Here is a 17,453-nt window from a genome sequence, read left to right on the forward strand (position 1 = left end):
TGACTTCGGCTCCGCTGGTTTGGGCTCTGCTGACTTCGGCTCCGCTGGTTTCGGCTCTGCTGACTTCGGCTCCGCTGGTTTGGGCTCCGCTGGTTTGGGCTCCGCTGACTTCGGCTCCGCTGGTTTGGGCTCCGCTGACTTCGGCTCCGCTGGTTTGGGCTCTGCTGACTTCGGCTCCGCTGGTTTGGGCTCTGCTGACTTCGGCTCCGCTGGTTTGGGCTCCGCTGACTTCGGCTCCGCTGGTTTGGGCTCCGCTGACTTCGGCTCCGCTGGTTTGGGCTCTGCTGACTTCGGCTCCGCTGGTTTGGGCTCTGCTGATTTCGGCTCCGCTGGTTTGGGCTCCGCTGACTTCGGCTCCGCTGGTTTGGGCTCCGCTGGTTTGGGCTCCGCTGGTTTGGGCTCTGCTGACTTCGGCTCCGCTGGTTTGGGCTCCGCTGACTTCGGCTCCGCTGGTTTGGGCTCTGCTGACTTCGGCTCCGCTGGTTTGGGCTCTGCTGATTTCGGCTCCGCTGGTTTGGGCTCCGCTGACTTCGGCTCCGCTGGTTTGCGCTCCGCTGACTTCGGCTCCGCTGGTTTGGGCTCCGCTGGTTTGGGCTCCGCTGACTTCGGCTCCGCTGGTTTGGGCTCCGCTGACTTCGGCTCCGCTGGTTTGGGCTCCGCTGACTTCGGCTCCGCTGGTTTGGGCTCCGCTGACTTCGGCTCCGCTGGTTTGGGCTCCGCTGACTTCGGCTCCGCTGGTTTGGGCTCTGCTGATTTCGGAAATGGAATGGTGACTTTATTCGCGTTGAGGGCGCCAATCTCCGTTTCATTCAACGGGCGGTTGTACAGAAAGACGTTCGCCACTGTTGCATGGATTTTTCTGCTGCTCAACTGCTCATCGTACGCGCCAAAGTAAAAGTGTGAGACCGCGTCCAGACTTTCATTGAACGAATTTCTCAGCCTCATATTCCAAAGGGGAGTCCCGTCAACGTACACGGAGCCCACACCGTCATGCATTTTGAGCACCACGTGATACGTTTTATCCAGCTCCCATGCGGTAAAATGCTTCGGGAACAACTCATGCTCCACGCTCCACTCCATATTATTATCGTACGACAGTCCCAGGAGTGTTGTCTTCCCCATTTTCTTCAGTCCCATCAGGGGAGTGATGCCCTTCGGCACCTCGTGAATCGACACCGTTGCCGCAAGAGTAAACCCATAGTTTGCAAAGTGGAACGGTCTGTTCGGCCACTGCTTTTCCACGGGCCACTCGGCCCCTGCGTCATGCCCTTCGAACGTCAACCCACTGGGAGCCTTTTTCGTCGCACCCCTCGCAACGGCATTCACCCCGAGGTACTCGTCCTCCCACTTGTCCCCACGGAGCGTATCGGCCAAATGGCCCACAAGCCCAGCCGTGGGGATAGGAACAGAACAGTCCCATCTTGACAGCGCGGCGTTCGCAGCGCCTGTGCTGCATCGTCTCAAGGCATTGTCCTTCACGGCCCAAGTATCCAGCGCATGTCTTATCCTCTGCAGCTCATGCGTCAGATCCAAGGGGTAGGCTACGGAGTCGCTTCCAAAACCTGTCTTGTACAAACAATACAGCTTATCATTCGCGTACAACAGAGAGCTGGAGGTCGCGCCATACCCAGTGGGTAACAGGCCAACGTGGTAAATGCGGTTCGTGTCCGTTAGCCAAAGGTGAATCTCGCTCCTTTCTTTGTCCCCGAAATATTCCGGCTGGGTGAGGAGGATCACCTTCTTTCCATCAATGGTTGCAGTGATGAATCCACCCTGAATGTGGAGCCCAGAACCTGCGATTGAGTTGCTCCACACGCGCGAGAGCGTCCCCAGAGCCTCCGTCCACGTGTTCCCCTTGTCAGTCGACTCGTACACCCTTCGGCGACCGTACTTGCATGAGGTGATCATGATGATTTTCCCAGCCTCCCATTCAAGGATACTGGGGTTGGTGCAGCCCGCATGTGTCGCGCTTTTCGCAAAGGTCCAGTGCTGTTGACCGGGATTCAAGTACATGATTTTGGACGCAGTGTCCCCTCCCTTTGTCAGAAGCTGCACGGGAAACACGAGCGTGCCATCCTTCATTTTCGTGATGGGAGTACTGGCATCGTTGAGGAAGCCAATCATGTCACCGGGTTGATAGGGATAAGGAAGGCGAATGCTCATAGAGACGGAACTCATCGACAAACCTCCGGTTTGTCCAGGCCTTGTGTCCAGAAAATGGATAACAGACTCCACACCACTTCCTCCCCACTCATCAGCAAACCGAATTCTGGCCCCATTCCGTAAGTCGTAGCCCTCCACAAAAGCAAAAAGCGATCCGAAGGGTCCAAAAGACGACGGAAACGACATCCAGTAAGAGTGTGCAGCAAAACTATCAATATCTTCAGGTCTCGGGTACGGACTCCAATTCACCCCACGATTCATGCTGAGCTGTGCCGTCAACTGCATGGACGCACTCCCGCTCCCCACAGTTCTATTGAACTGAGCTCCAGCAATGGCCAGCAGCATCCCGTTCACATTCACAAGATGGGGATTGCGGAAAATGTGGCCAGCGGCCGCTGTGTTTGCGACTGGATACTCCCTTGGCAACTGCTCCAAACTGTGTCTTCCATAGGAATCGCCCACTCTCGTTCCATAGTTTTGGGCCTGCACAGGCCCCGCGGCGCCGCACATCATAACGACGAGGAGAAGCGGCACCGCGGAAGTAAACACACGCCGGGACATGTTGGGCCTCTGCTGCTCACTCTCTCCTCCTTCCCTCCTCCTTCCGCTGGATCCGGTCACGCGGCGACGGTTGTGTGTGCGGGGTGTCTTGACAGCTGCAGCAACACGTGAGAGCATATAAATATATTTGTGCGCGTGGGCAATGTGTGTGCTGTTGGTCCTTTCAGAGACTTCGAATTTCACAGTAGTGATTAGCGCTTGTTTTCTTTCCTAGCGTGTTTGTGTTCAAGAAGTGGAGAGTACAGCAGCAACAGCGGCAATAAACCAGAAAAGTCGGCGGAGAGCAAAGTAGAGCACCCACGCAGAGAGCGGGGCACGAGACAAACGCCAGTCTCGGGAAGAGCACAGCCAACGCCCACAGAAAAGAGCAGCAACACGGCAAGTCACGGCGAGCCGTCGGTGTGTGCGGGCCAGCCCTCACGCGGTGCAACACGCCACACCCAACAGGGAATGACAGACAGACAGGCGGAGGGAGATAAATGGATGCCGACAAGAGGCACTCACAATCAACATGGCCCGTGAGCATGCGGCCACTCCACGCAGGAACACAGGAGAAAAGGGTGAGAGGAAAAAAGCAAGAAGCAGCACAAATACACGAAGGGAACAAACACCAGTCTCAGAAAAAGCACCGCCACGGCCCTCATACTGGCCGGCAACTCCACACCAGCAGACACACACCATCGCAGTGCCGTCAGTCCGCGGGTAAGAGGATTCGGCCCTCCACACAACAAACGCACACACCGCCAGCAATCATCCACCAATAGACAACAACAAGAAGCGACACACCGCCACCGCCTCCAAGCTCCATCCCACGGACAACGGGATACGGCCACAGCCCGCAGCAAACAAGTATCGCACACGGAGCGAGCAACCACCCAAAGAGCCACAAGCAGAAGCGCATCCTCATCCAGCCATGACGCGGCGCCTCAGTCCACGCGGTCACACGGAGCGCACTGTTTCCTCAATAGAAATTATTCGTCGTCCATCCCTTAAAGATGCTTCTGTTAGTGATGGGCCTTAGAACACAATAGAAGGAAATGGACAATGCGGTAACGCCGTGACAGAGCCAGCCACAATGATTCCCTCATACCGGGGCAATTCTCCAATTACGCCTCGTATGCACACACAATTAACATACCATATAAAGTTCACCCAATGTTTTTCACCAGAAGCCAAACAACCCCTTTCCCTCCCTAATTTATTCTGTCACTGTTAAGTTCGATAGCGTTGGACATTTTGGCATTTGTGTGCGGTGCTGCCGCATGGGGCTGGTGCACCCGCACCGTATGCAAACAAAAGTATCAAAAAATATATAACTCCCACAATATTTCTTTACCAAAAGTCAAAATTGCCCCTTTCCCCAATCTTGTTCTCCTATTTCGTTTTTGTTTTTTTTTGCACACTTCGGAGTGCTTCGTCTCTTCTAAATTCTCCGGATGATATTGACACTTGGTACTGGCGCACCTCTTCCTCCCAGAACACCGAATCTCACGGCTCTCGTCGCTCACATTATCGGAATTGTCGACATCACATCTCTGCCAGCCATTCATCGGCGTGCTGTCTGCGTGCTGCACATAAATAATTCCCCACGACATGTCTCGGGATAATTCCTCCCAAACATCAAAATACGCCGCCAGGCACTCAGTGAACTGCCTCACAGTGCTGGCGGTGGTGTGATGCCCACCCGCCGTAGTCATCCGCAGCCCAACCAGCGTCACTGGATTGGACTCCGAGAAAAAAAAAGGCGTCCACCAGCGGAAAGTTTGTGGCCCACGGTTTGTACAGCACCCCGTACTTTATTTTACGGATCGTTTTTTCATATTCACTCGGCAGCAAACCCTCATCTCCCTTGGGATGCAATTCAGGGGCCAACTTCAAGACGCAGGGCTTTGCTTGACGTCCTGTTGGCGGCTCAAACTCCGTGAGTTTCGTCGCTATTGTCTTGACAAAGGCACTCTCCGTGAACGATTTCAAAGCAAACCATCCAAAAAAAATTGGCAAAATATTATCCTTCGACGCCAACATCAGCCTCAAAAAGCCATTTTATTTCGTTACACTTGGGAAGCGTTCCAATGTCCGTTCCTCGAGGCAATCAGATATCGGTGCATTGAAAAGGATCACACCGCCTGCGTATATTTCCCGAACAACCTTCACAGGCTTGTGGGACGGATCCTCAGAATACCATGGCGACTCACCTCCCCGTGAAAAGTACTCATTCACAGTTACCTCGTTGATCGATTGCAATGCAAACCTCACCGCTCCACAGCGTTCCTTAAACGCCTCCTCATCAAAGACGTGACGTGGAATCGTTCCCAAAAGATACATGTGTTTTTTGACCCCTTTCCAGTATTCCGCTTGTTTCTCTTTAGTCTCATCACGCGTTATCCAGGCACACATCGCCTTCACATCCATTTCGTCGGGGCAATTCACGATGGTTCGCGCGGCCTGTAGTTGCTTCGCCCACTCATCATAGTTGGTTACCTTTGGGAATGACACCGCAATCATGCCCCATCCGGTTGAGGGTAAAAAATGTCTCAGTGGCGGCGTTCCCTCCTTTGCCACATCGTAGATAATATACACATTCCTCCCATGCCCCCTCAAACTTCTCAACTCAGAGATGCACATGTCCTCATCGCTGTATCTTGTCGCCGCTCTGGTGGTCTTGTCAGACACGTACGCATCTCCTCCACCAAAACAGTGGACTACCACTTGGATTTTCTCGACATCGCAGTGCAGCAGCTGGTAGACGAGGTACGAGCCGGCAGCCACCGATTTCCCGATCCCGGGCGTCCCAACCAACACACGTCGCTCGGGCGTACAGTCGGTCCCACGGTGAGGGCTGAACAATTCGGTTACATCGCCCTTGACGATCCGCCACACTCGCTCCAACTCACAGTTCACGTAGCAGTCACGAGTGGATTCATCCTCCTTCCACGAGTAGGGACATCCCTTGTCCGAGGTGAGCACCATCAGCCTGGGACGTGCTGCACCGGATTGCTGCACTCCGTCATCCTTTTCGAGACTCACGCCATCTGCCTTGTACGTCCATGGCTGCGGTGGTTTCCCCTCCCTCATAAGCCTCCATTCCCGTCCCCTCGCCGTCAGCAACTTCCACGACATGGTGCCACCTCGCATTGTACACAGACTCGTAGCATCCCTCCAGGCATCTTGGTGCGCTCGACTTCTTTGGGTTCCTCGCTTCCTCGGCGGCTGCATCCAAAAACCTTTTGGTGACGCCATGAACGCTTGCCTTTACCTCCGCAGAAGCTGCCAGCCACCTCAGTAGATTGTACATGCCCTTATCGTAAAGCCTGTGTACATCTTCTTCCATATCCATTTCACCCCTTACAGCCCTCTCCATCCTCACATAACGATCTGTTGCCTGTATTTCGCCCAATACTCCCGCATCGCGGATATACCTCGTGGGGTCCTTGAAAAACTCCTCCAGAAAGAAATCCCGATTGGTGTCCATAGCGCCCCTGCCGTCCAATTCCATCGCAAGAAAGTCATTCAGCTTCATTTCCTTGACGCGAACTCTTCCCTCAAACACCGCATCATCAGTACGCAGAGGAAACAGCAATTCCCAGTTCTTGTCGTTCTCGCCTTGCCCTTTCTTCTGCCTTCCGCCTCTTTTCTCTCAGCACATAAGAGTGGGCTGTGATTATTTGTGCCCTTGCAAGAGGAGTGACCGTATCCTTTTTTTTTTTTACGTCACTACATTGCCTGAGAGTGATAATACTTTCGTCTCCAAGCTTATTTGAAGCCTCCAATAGCATGTAAAACTCCTCACCCTTTTTTCAGCTCTTGGTATTATGGCCGCAATGTCTTTATTGTGCTCAATAACACTTAGTCTTGGATGAACTCATTGGGGCTACTCCAAAAATCCCTCATATAGACGTTCTCATTGAATTCCACGACACCCCTGCCGCCAATATAATTACAAAGTAAACCATTCAGCCTCATTTTGGTAATGCGTCCCTTTCCCTACAGCAGTACTTTATGCCGCCAACTGTCAAGAGTCCAATTTGTTCGCCGCGTTTCCTCAACTCCTCTGCGAGTTGCAGCGTCGGAACCATCGCCGAAGCTACTGCAAGGCCCCATCACAACACCCGTGTGGTGAAGCATCCCACTCACACCGCCCAACTGCGGCCAGCAGGTGCCGCTGGCTCCAAAGGACACTCGCGGCTGTTTCGTCCCGCTGTCCCAGTGGCGTTGGGCGTGGCACTCGCACGGCGGGGCGGTCGGTGCGCCATGCAGCCGCACTGCAACGCCTGTCGGCGAAACAGTCGAGGCCCACCGCCCCCGCAGCAACGCAACGTGCAATCGGCAACAACACCGCCACATTATCGCCCTTTTTTTTTTGTTTTATTCACGTTGTCTGTTTGTTTGCCCCATCACCGACACCAAAAATAAGTGCACACCTTCACAAAAGGGAAGGAACAAAGAGAAAAGGAGGCACGATCCCACCGTCCCGCAGCGGGCCAACACTTTCCTCCACCCACCACCATTGCCGCACAGGAGACCGCAGTCACATCGCAGAGTCAGCACCACAATGTGCACCGCACCATCGTGCAGTGAACGATGGGCGAGACGCGGCCATGCATCGCCCCGCTTCATTTTCCCACCACTCAAGTGTTGCGTGCCCGCACAAAGTAGCAAACAGAATCAGAGTGCACACAAACCCAATCATCCCCCTCACTCGCTGAAGCACATTATTCGCATGGAGTGGTATCCAAGCACACAGCAGTAGCTGGTTGCACAAAATTTCCCTGCCAACCCTGCAAAGAGACACAACAACTCTGCGGAGTCAAATTAACAGCCCCTCGGTGTTGCCCGCAGTTCACATGGCAGGAATAATTCCACGCACGCATAGTTCCGGACTCCTCGCTGTTTGAGTGCCCAACATAACAAGTGAAAAGGTACTTCCGCGCAAGACGGCATTTAAATACGTGAAATCTTCAGCCTGTTTCGTTTGACGGCGTCGGCGAGCAGTCCCACACAATCCAATCAAAGTGACACGCCGGACAGAATGGCGTCAGCTAATAATAAATAAAAATAATTGCGCCAATGCAAAAAGCAGCAGGGATTTGGGTTTTGCACCCAAATTCGAGGGCGACAGTGGCATGAGAGTGTGTACGTGTGCAATACCTTTCGTGGGACGGTGCTGCCCTCAATCCCGTCGTGCCCCGACACAAAAGGACAACAAAAAAAGGGGAGCACACTCTCCAGAAAAGGAGCGACGGTTGGGCAGTCAACCCACGTTTCTTCGCAAATAACATCCACATATGTGGACTCCTCCTCAAATATGTACCTCCCTGGACACCGCATACATGACGTGTGGTTTCGTCACTCGCAATGTGTTTTTCCTCCCGCAAGCAACAAGAGGATGGCCGTGGCGCAGATCCACTCAAGGGAGGCAATCGGGGCAGACACGGTTGGAAACCAAAGATCATGCAAAATAAAAAAGGAGGGGGCAATAACTCCTCCAAGCCACGGAATCGTGCAATGTTCATCCCTCTTCTTCTAAACTGAAACGTCCTCAACAGAACAAATGCAACGGACACATGTGCAGCACAATATATTTCGCTGTCCCGCATTCCATCTTACTTCCCATGCGTGCCACGGCGGTGTTGCCTGCGTTACATCTGAGATGACTCCAAAATATCAGGCACCACGCTGTGGAGAGTGGATGCTTGACGAACGTGACCGCGTTAGTGCCTAACACGAAATGACGTCAAGAAAAAAAGCATCCGCGACTCAAGATACACGTGTGTGGCCGTACTAAAGCAACACTGAGACACGTGTGGAACAACGTAAAAGGACAGGAGGAACCACCAGAGTAATCCGAAAAAAACATATCAAAAAATGCACAAAGAAATACATCATTCCAAATAATTTTCCGTTCATTTTTCTTTTTTCGCATTTTATACAACATCATAACCAACGAGAAAAAAAAGCATGCCCTCCCACACAGTCATCGGGGAACAGGAGAGAGAGTCATTGCAGGCACCCGCACAGAAATAGAAACAATGCACAGAAAAAACAGCGAAAATGCCGTTGCGGAGTCCGATGGGTGGCTGTGGTGCGCAGCAGCAGTGGCCCCACGCCCTCCCTCATCGACGAGCAACGCACACGTCAAAATTTCATTTATTGAAAGCCACAGAGGGGCGTTATCGTTTTTTGTCCCTAATGTTTTTTCAAATAAATTCTATAAGACGCACAACAGCCACCATCGCAGAGCACGTCCTCGTTACTGAGTAAAAATCTGAATAATAACCCCGAAATCCGGAGAGGGCGCTGCAGCGGCGAGCGTGCAACACACACCCGTGACACAGCCGTCCTGGGCTAGCGCGATACCTCGATAATCCGTTCTTGCCAAAATCAATAAAATTAAGAAACAACGACTCAAACAAACATCCGATAAATAATAATAAAGATGTAAACACATTGCCAAAAGCACCTACGTTATACCGCATCCATGAGGAACCTCGTATATTCTCGCCACGTGGAGGTACTGTTTGGGCAGACACTTTCCAACTCCAGCAGAAACTGCGCCCACTTTCTTGAGCAGCACAAATTCATTACTTCTCCGGCGTGGCACAACCAATTATTCAGCCTGCAATGGATACACCGTCGAACAGGCTCAGGGCGTCTGAGCGGGTGTCACCGGCCATGAGCTGCAACGGCGGTGCGGGTGGTCGGTACGACGACGCGCCAGCGGTGCCTGAGGCGTACGACGATGACGTCATTTCGTGGGGCTTCCGCGCCTCTTCGTCGCTCCCATCGTCATCGCGCAGCAGCGCCTCCAGTCCGCCACGCCGCGGCTCGCGCAGCTCCTGCCAGTGGCGGTCCTCCGCGTACCACACAACGATGCTGTACACAGCGATCGCGAGCACCACAGTCGTCAGAAGCAGCACGATAGCCGTGTACGCCCTCGCACCGCCGTCGCTCGGCGCAATGTGGTTGGCCGCGCTGATCACGCACAACGCCGCAAGGAGTGCAAAGCTCGCAGTCTGCAACACCGTCAGGAAGGCCGAGCGCATCATGTTCGTGAAGGCAACCACGCCCGCACCCGCAAGCAGCACAGCCGCCATGCAGAAGTACAGGACGTGGCAGCCTCCCACGGGCGGGTGCACAGCCGCAATCAGGCCCACCACACACAGCACCGACAGCTGGAACACGCACCAGTACACGCGGCTGCCCCTCATGTTCGTCAGCATGCCGCCGTACATCTGCTGCTGCGCCGCGGGATACCAATACCCGACGGGGTACAGCAGGCGCTCGTGCAGCGGCTTCCTCGAAAACTGCCAGTACTTCGTGAAGCTCGCGCCCACGTGGCGAGCAATAAAGTAGCACACGCCAGCAGGGAACGCTGCACCGTACAGCACGCCAACGACAGCAATCACGCGGTGCTGCACGCGGGCGCCGGGCATCGCCAGTGCAAACACGGAGCCGAAGAAGATGCCGAGGTGCATCGCGTGCGCCACGACGTACGTCAGGCTCGGGAAGCGCATTGCCGCCCACGCACTCGCCGCGTCCACGCCGCGCCACCGCTGGAAGGCGGCCGTCACACCGCAGTGCACGCACCCAAACACAGCGGCGAGAAGCGCGTTGCCCACCACCATCCACAGCGGATCAAGGGCAGCGAACACCGACAGGAAGTACGGCAGCGCAACGGTGCTCGCACGCTCCTGCGCCGAGGCGCATGGCATCCTCGCAAACACGCCGAGTGCCTGCATCTCCAGGATGGAGCCCAGCCCGCCAGTCACCACCACGGCAACAGCCGTCGCACCCGCAACGACGCCGGTGATCGCCGAGAGGACGCTGGCAGCGGCGGGCAGCGTGTCGGACCTGATCGTGAAGGACCCAAGCAGCACACCCTTGCAGCCGCCGGACACCGCCACAGCGTCGCAGCGAATGACTATCGTCTCGTCGGCAACAATGAAGTAACCGCGGTGCACGGGCACAGCCAGCTCCAGGACAGTGGACGGATTCGTCGCGTTGCGCACCCACGTCGCGTTGCTCAGCATCGCTCCCCACGGACCGCCGAAGCCGCTCGGCTGCGCCGTCGATGTAGGCACAAAGCTCAGGTGCGTGCCGAGCTGCGGATCGCTTGCCCAACGAAACGGCGGCGGCAGCGCCACCATCAGCAGTGTCGGGACGGCGCTCCCACTGCCGCGAACGTCGTTCTGCGTCAGGCTCCCACCAGCCGCCGTCGTCGTCACAGCAAGCGTCGGGCACGCCACGTCGCTCCACCACAGCGTGCTGCTCACCGACGCCGTCGGGGTCCGCGTGGGCGGCAGCGCCACCGTCTCCGTCACCTGCAGCGTCTCCGTCGGCCCATGCTGCGTCGGACTGTGGTGCGCCGTGCTCAGGCTCGGCGTCCACGTCGGCGTCAGGCTGCGCGTCTCCGTCAGCGTCGCCGTGTGGCTCAGCAGCGTAATCCCGGACGTGCGGTTGCACCCGTCCACGTGCGGCAGATACACCGGCAGGCAGTCGCGCCCGTACCCGCCCTCAGCACAGCGGCAGCGGCACGACCCCGGCATCGCCCTCGTCGCAGCAGCAAAGCAGTGCACGTCGGCGTCGCACACGCCACACGCCACGGGGCGGAATTCCCCGATGATGCCGGCGGATCTGTAGTCCATCGGCTGCAGCGCCTGCCCGTTGAGCGTCAGGCACCCCACAACGAACCTTCGGCCGGCGCCCCCGAGCGCAACGGTGCCGTCCATCACGACGGGCCCGCTGCCGGCGTTCCCGTGGAGCGTCAGCGTGCTCTGCACAAGGTCCGCACTGCGCGGGTACGACGGCACCGACAGAAGCCTGCCGCTGACGCTGTTGCCGCGCACCGACAGCCACGACCCGAACGCAAACGACGCCGACCCCCGCAGCACCAGCAGCGCGCCATCGGTCAGCGCACCGGCGTTGTCGTTCACTACAACGGCGGACGCGTTGGCCTCCACCCCGCTGTCAAACACCAACCCATGCGCAGCGTACACCTGGCTCCCCGACACGCGCAGCACAGCGCCCCCCGACGCAACCACGTGCGCACTCGCGTACAACGCATAGTCGCCACCGAACACAGCCGCGTCCAGTGCGACACCGCCACCGACAAGCTCCAGCACGGCGCCGTCCACCACCACCGTCCGCCCACCAGTCACCACGGTCACGAGGGCCACGCCGGACACAACCAGCACGGACCGCAGAAGCCGCAGGCCCGACAGCACAAGCACCGGTGCGTACGGCGAGGACTGCGAGCCGGGAAGATACACAAGCGGCGTCGGCCTCGTGGCAACCAGCAGAGAGTCCGTCACCGTCAGCACAGACCCCGCGGGGAACGTGCCGGTCAGCACAAGCGCACCGTTCAGCGCCTCCACATCGCACACCGACAGCTCCACCGGCAAGCTCTCGTCGCTCCCCGCCGCACCCGCACCGCGCAACGCTCCACCGCCCATCACGTACAGCACGGCGCCGTTCTGCAGCGACACGTTCTGCACAACAATCCGCACGCCGTCTCGCGCCATCCACGGCACGTAGAGCACCGGACTCACGCCGTCCAGCACAACGTGGCGCAGCGTCACCTCGCTCGCACCGGCAGGCACAACAAACACCGACTGCACCGTCACGCCCTCGCGGACGAACACACTCGGCGCAGTGCCCACAGCGGGCGGCAGTGCGGGAGCACCCACAGGCACGCACGTCTCGCCGTACCCGCCGCTGCCGCACGCACACACGCACACACCGTTCCTCATGCTCGCCGACGCCGTCCCGGGCGCGTAGCAGTGCGTGTCCCTGTCGCAGTCGTCGCATCCAGCAACGTCGATGCTCCCAGCGTCGCCAAAACCAGCCGCGGCGTACTCCTCCGCCGTCGACAGGAGAATTCCACCCGCGTCGTTGCACGCCACCCTCACATGCGCCCCAGCCGCGAGCGACAGGCTCACCGACAGCATCCGTGGCAGCAGCGCTCGGTTGCGCACAAAGCTCAGCGTGCTCCCAGCAGCGGTCACGGCGCCAGCGGCGTAGAGCATCTCCCTCGAGACGCCGTCGTGCACGTTGCCCCTCGCCAGCAGCATCGACCCGCCAGCCAGCCTCACCGTCGAATCAAATGCCACCGCGTAGTCCTCCGTCGACAAGAATTCGCTCCGCACAAGCGCCACAGCGGAGCCCGACACGCTCACAGCCCCACGCACTGACACCGCGTGCTTGCACAGCAGGAAGTCGCTGTCAACAAACGCCACCACGGAGCCGCCACTGGCCGCGACACCGCCCTCCACCGACACGCACGACTCCAGCGCCGTCTGCACCAACAGCCCGTCCACGTACAGCGCACCGCGCGACGACAGCGCCACGCCGCCAACCAACAACACGCCAACAGCGTCACGGAACACAGCCGCCACATGCGTGCGCGCGATGGTCAGCACACTCCCAGTCAGATTCACGTTGTGCACCACGAGGCACGCGGAGAGGTCGCCAAGGTCGTAGGCGCCGCGGTACGCAACACGTCTCTCTGCGATCAGCACCGAGTCCACCACAGTGACGCGCGAACCCGGCGGAAATCGGTTCGCCACCAACACGCCGCCGCCGGAGCGCGACTCAAGCCCGCTGACCAACACATCGACGCGCTCGCCAGCAGGCGGGTCGGACAGCCACCCAACAACGTACAGGTTCGCCCTGCCCACAAACGTGCAGTTCGCCAGCGTCACGTTACGCACGCTCCCAGACATCGACTCCACGTCCACCACAACGTCCGCCGCAAAGGTCACACCAACGTAGCACACCACCGACGTCCCGAAACCGGCGCTCACCTCCACCTCCACATGCACATCCCGCACGCACAAGTCGGCGTCGTCGGCGCTCGGTGGCTCGGGGACAGCGACGGGCAGGCACGCATCGCCGTGGCCGCCCTCAGCGCACGTGCAGGCGCAGCCATCACTCGAGGCCGTCGTCGTGTACGCGGGGAAGCACGACGTCGCGAGGGCGCATGGATCGCTGCAGGTCAGAATCGTGGCGTTGTACACGGACGGGATGACGTAGTTCGCTTCCTCCCCGCCGTTCACAGTGTTGCACGCAGCCAAAATAGCTCCGTTTGCGAGATCGCTGGACCCCGTGGGTATCCGTAAAACTGTCGGCGTGCCCTTGCTGGACATGAATCGGTTGCCGGACACAGACACCGTGGAGTCGCGGAGATTCACCGTGGGGTTCAGGAGTGCAAACGCATCTGATGGGGATTCACGGCAAAGGTTGCCGCTCAACTGCAGCCAGGAGTTGTAGTAGATGTAGGAAGGGTAGCTCAGGAAGAATACAATCAAGCTTCGCTTTATGTCATTGCCCTGAAACACAACCGCTGACCGAGACTCCACACGTAATGCCAAAATTAGTAATAAAAAGCATTTCACCGGCCTCGTCACAGCGTTGCCTCGGATCACCACGGCAGAGTCGTTCAGTACATCCAGCGATGAGAATTGGCCAGAACCCTCAAGATATATCAGCGTACTGTCACCGCCAGCCATATGAAACGTATTGCCCACCACCGCAAACACGGAGTGCCACGACACCCTCAGCGAAGATCTGATAACGTAAATGGCGCTTGACGATGCCGTCACGGTCTGAAACACATTGCCACTGAGCACCACCGCTGAGTCGTTGCTGATCGCCAGCCCATTCATCGCAACACACGACGGGCTGTCAACGTCCAAACCCGACCGAGGGATCAGCCTCGTGACCGTGAAGCGGTTCCCGCTGATCGTGATGTTCGTGCGCGGTGGAAACACACCCTCCGGGCTGAGCAGCGCGTCACTAAACGTGTTGCCGGTGACAACAATGTTAAGCGACCCCGCAGAGGCGTCTGCGTTGCCCAACAGCGCCAGCACGGCACCGTCCCTCCACGTGCATCCATCGAACGTAGCATTCACCACGTCGCCCGTCATCGCCCCTATCAGCACCGTCAGGCTCATGCCACCCCCGCTGAACGTCACGTTGCGGTAGCACAGCCACGACAGCCCGCCGCCCACTGCCTGCGCAACCTCGGGGTACACCATGTCGCTGATGCACGCACCAACCGACGGCAGCGGCGGTGGGGGCGGCACTGGCGGCGTGGGCGGTGGCGGCGGACCAGCAGGCACAGGCGCCGGAACGCACACATCGCCGTGCCCTCCAGCAGCACACTGGCACTCGCAGTCAACGACAGCCGTCGTCAGCGGAGCAAAGCAGTCGCCCTCCTTCGTGCACTCCCCGCACGCAGCAACCGTCGTCACGTCGGTGATGCCGTGGAGCTCCAGTTCTGCCGCTGTCGTCAGCAAACGTCCCGCGACCGTCAGGCACCCAGCAAAAAACCGGTAGCTGGCGTCAACCCGCGGTAGCAGGGACACCGACAACCCCGTCGAGCCCATCTTGCAGCCCGTCAGCGTCACCGCACTGCTGCCGCCAATGTCCAGAAAAGGGGACTCAGTGTCGTAGAACATCGCACCCACTTCCACGTCGTTGTCGCGCCAATCCAACCAGCTTGACTGCTCAACGGTCCACAAGTCATAGTTACAGATGGCGTATTGCACGGAGCCGCTGTTCCCCACCACGCGAAACACGCTGTGATCCGACACGATGGATCCGTAGTACTGATACAGCAGACTTACCCCGGAGAACATCGTATTGTTGAGCAGCGCAAAAACAGAGTGGTCACTCACACTGAGACTGTACACGTAGAACAAGTGTGTGTATCCGCCAAAGCTGCAGTAACGCGCGTACAGCGAGCTGCCCTCCACCAGCGTCAGCGTTCTGATCGAGTACAAACCAAACGCATCACGCTTCGTTGCATGCGCCTTGACGTTGCTGACCAGCAGCGTCGAAGCACTCAACACGACGTCCTTCAGCAACAATACGCTTAGCGTTCTGCTCACGGTGCCCGGTAATTCGACCGCGAAGGTCTGCACCGCGTCAACCTCAGTGACGGCAATGTCGCAGTGCTGCGGAAGGGCACGTATAAAAGCAACGGTGGAGGAACGCATCACCGTCTGGCTCACGCGGATCAGGACGCCGGCTGACTCGGCCGCCTCAGCACTCCCAACAAACCGCAGCACGGCACAGTCGCGGAATGTGCACCCGGTGAGCGTGATGTTGATGGGGAGATGCAGCGGCATACTGTTGAGGGAGAATGTCAGCACAGTACCCACGCCGCTAAATGTCACACCAACGTAGCAGTGGTGCGTCTTCCACATGTTCAGCGTGATTTTCGTCAGCGTCTGGTTCACCACGCAGCTCGTGTCGCCGTCGACGGCTCTCTCCGGCAAGAGCGGCACAACAGTGTCGGGCACCTCGAATGGAAGACACGACGCGCCATGCCATCCTTCCTTGCAGCTGCACGAGCACGAGCCGCGGTCCACCGACTCCGTCCCGGGCATGTAGCACGCCGCGTCGTCGTTGCATGTGCCGCACCTAAACATATCCACGTCCTCCGGAAACACGCCGTCGTACGACACCTCCTCATCGCCCTGCAAGTTGCACCCCACCACAAATCGCGCGGGCGACCCCACAATCGTGTTCAACTGATGCAAATCAGCAAAGAAGTAACTATCGTCCACCTGACGGTTGTGTGCAAGCGCCACGGTGGTGCCGCTGCCCGACAGCTTCATTTTGTGCTGGGAATACGGAATACTCAATACTAAGGCTCCACTCACGCTGTTGCCCTCCACACGCCACTGCGCACCACCCTCGAGTGTCACCGAGCCAGACACACACACCAGCGCAGGGTCAAACACTTCCTTCCTGCCAATGAAAGTGCAGTCCGCCACTCTCAGCAGCCCCGCGGAGCTCACGACGGTATCCTCAAATACATAAACACCATTGACCGCGCTCATCGTGTTGTTCTCCACGTCAATGTAGCCGCCGTTCCTCAAAACAGCGTAAACGCAAACGGATGATTCCACACCCTCATCCGCCGTTGTAATCAGCGTATTTCCCTTCACAATGGTCCCGCCACCATCAACAACACCAATGGAGAAATACACTGCGTAACTACTTCCCTCAATGTAGTTGTCGAGTAGCAGCAGCGTCAAATTTGCACTGAAAGTAAACTCCACAAAGAAAATGGCGTGGCTCGACGTCGTCACAAGCGTACTGCCCGCCACCAGTATCTGGGAGCTCGCACCAAAATCACCCTTAAACTCCAGCTCACCAGAATCCAACATCGAGGATTTCACGTTCACGTGCACTCGCGCACCACTCCCCTTGATCGACAGGCCCACGAGGACGCACTGCAGCAGCGTGATGTTGAGTGTCTGCTGTGGCGCGTCAAAATGCAACAGATCCAGCAAAATCGTGGCGGTGAAGGTCACGTTGACAAAGCACAGACCACGCACACCGGGATCAGGATCGTCCACGGAGCTGATGCTGCCACCGTGAACGCAGCGGACCTCCGTGTCCTCCGCATCGGGGAGCGGGAGCGGCCCAAGACCGTCCGGAACCGCAGCTGGCAGACACGGGTCACCGTGGCCGCCAGCAGCACACACGCACTCACAGCCGCTGATGCTGCTCGTCCTCGCTGCAAAGCACACGGCGTCCACAGTGCACGCGCCACAGTCCAACACCGTCACGGGCGTCCCAATATTGAGGTCGACTCCGTAATCCGTCACAGGAGAGCCTCTTAGCTCGTTGCACATGCCGTAGATGGTCGGGTGCGTGTCGGATGGTGGTGACCACTTGCTTGTCATGCGTGCGATCGTCGACGAGTACGAGTCGTA

General features: G+C 57.8%; 1 protein-coding gene and 2 pseudogenes across 1 annotated transcript, besides 6 other annotated features; all 3 read right to left on the reverse strand.

Moving 5' to 3' along the window:
* Positions 1-172: part of a sequence feature (heterozygous, non-Esmeraldo-like haplotype) that runs on past the window's edge.
* Positions 173-900: a sequence feature (areas merged during assembly that could not be assigned to a particular haplotype. This can correspond to areas where the two haplotypes were merged or to regions with more than two copies in the genome that were merged during assembly.).
* On the reverse strand, positions 775-2,841 carry Tc00.1047053506055.14 (annotated as a pseudogene).
* Positions 901-1,278: a sequence feature (heterozygous, Esmeraldo-like haplotype).
* Positions 1,279-17,453: a sequence feature (areas not merged during assembly with more than two copies in the genome that could not be assigned to a particular haplotype).
* On the reverse strand, positions 4,067-6,370 carry Tc00.1047053506055.30 (annotated as a pseudogene).
* Positions 7,765-7,785: a sequence feature (AT_rich).
* On the reverse strand, positions 9,336-17,453 carry Tc00.1047053506055.40 (dispersed gene family protein 1 (DGF-1), putative; the record flags this gene model as incomplete). Its single annotated transcript, XM_804398.1, has 1 exon — positions 9,336-17,453. A coding segment is annotated over one exon (8,118 nt), but the record flags the coding sequence as incomplete, so codon positions are not given.
* Positions 14,781-14,831: a microsatellite.

This window comes from Trypanosoma cruzi (genome assembly GCF_000209065.1).
Source record: "Trypanosoma cruzi strain CL Brener chromosome Unknown tcruzi_1047053506055, whole genome shotgun sequence".
Taxonomy (NCBI): Eukaryota; Euglenozoa; class Kinetoplastea; order Trypanosomatida; family Trypanosomatidae; genus Trypanosoma; species Trypanosoma cruzi.